We start from the raw sequence: 1,308 nt of genomic DNA, 5'->3' as shown, positions 1-1,308 counted from the left end.
TGCGTGCGAGGCCGTGGCACCCTATGGCCGGTCGTGGCTGTCCGCTGGCCGCCAGCTGCTACCGCTGTGCGATGCCGCTGTGTGTATGGTGCCGCTGTGTGCCTGCTGCCTATGTGTGCTTGTTGCCGAGAGGGTGCCTGGCTGTGGCCGGCCGATGTGTGCCTGCCGATCTTAGTATTGTGCTAGTGTTAGCCAGATAGGCAGATACAATGTAGGAGCGTAATGGTATATGTTGGTACTGAAAGCATATAATTGGTCTGCTTTTAACTAGTGGTGCATTTCCTTGTCTCTGATCCTTTTATGTGCTTCAATGAATTCATCGAGGGTGTGATTACTCTCATGAGAAGGTTCCACATTTTGGCCACCGTAATCGAACCGCTCAGTAGGGTCAACGACTCCCGCATCTTCGACAATCATATTGTGCATAATGACACAAGCTTTCATGATGTTGCCCAGTGTCTCCGTGTCCCATAAACGAGCTGCTCCTCGAACAATGGCGAACCTTGATTGCAGAACCCCAAAAGCTCTTTCGACATCCTTCCTCGCTGCTTCCTGTGCTTTGACAAAATATTTGTTCTTGTTCCCCATAGGCTGAGAGATGGACTTCACTAAAGTAGCCCATGATGGGTATATACCATCGGCTAGATAATAACCCATCGTATAATCATGACCTTTTATGATATAATTCACCTCAGGAGCTCTGCCCTTAGCCGGCTTAGCAAATAAAAGAGACCGATGAAGCACATTGATGTCATTATGAGACCCAGGCATTCCAAAAAAGACATGCCATATCCAAAGATCGTTGGAAGCAACAGCCTCCAAAATAATAGTGGGCTCCTCCATATGCCCCTTGTACTGACCATGCCACTCTATAGGACAATTCTTCCACGCCCAATGCATACAATCGATGGACCCTAACATACTAGGAAAACCATTTTGCTCACCGAGTGCCAGTAAGCGTGTTGTGTCAGCCTCATTAGGATATCTCAGGTATTCTTCTTCAAATAAATCAACAACTACAGCAACGAACCTACGTAGGCTCTCAATTACGGTACTTTCTCCAATGTGAACATACTCATCCGTAGCATCAGCTGGAACTACATATGTTAGCATACGAAATGCTGCTGTGACTTTCTGAAAGCAACTTAATCCAAGAACATTGGCTGCACTCCTTTTTTGGACAAAGTAGTCATCGTATGATTCTACAACATTCATTATGTGTACGAAAAGGTCCCGACTCATCCTATACCTGAAATTAAAAAATAAAATAAATGTTAGAATAATTACTTAGCGTACTAGTGATCATAT

The 1,308-nt window shown here is 45.2% G+C and overlaps 1 protein-coding gene across 1 annotated transcript; it reads right to left on the bottom strand.

Moving 5' to 3' along the window:
• Positions 1-267: 267 nt before the first annotated feature.
• On the bottom strand, positions 268-588 carry LOC136507588 (uncharacterized). The gene has a single exon (XM_066502261.1). It carries the CDS (start codon positions 586-588, stop codon positions 268-270), a length of 321 nt encoding a protein of 106 aa, XP_066358358.1.
• Between the last annotated feature and the right edge of the window lie 720 nt (positions 589-1,308).

This window comes from Miscanthus floridulus, chromosome 15, assembly GCF_019320115.1.
Source record: "Miscanthus floridulus cultivar M001 chromosome 15, ASM1932011v1, whole genome shotgun sequence".
Taxonomy (NCBI): Eukaryota; Viridiplantae; Streptophyta; class Magnoliopsida; order Poales; family Poaceae; genus Miscanthus; species Miscanthus floridulus.
The sequence above is the reverse complement of the archived record's forward strand: the minus strand, read 5'-3'. Positions and strand labels throughout refer to the sequence as shown.

Excerpts from the sequence above, each read along its gene's own strand:
- LOC136507588 (XM_066502261.1), bottom strand. The coding sequence starts at position 588 with ATGGGGAACAAGAACAAATATTTTGTCAAAGCACAGGAAGCAGCGAGG.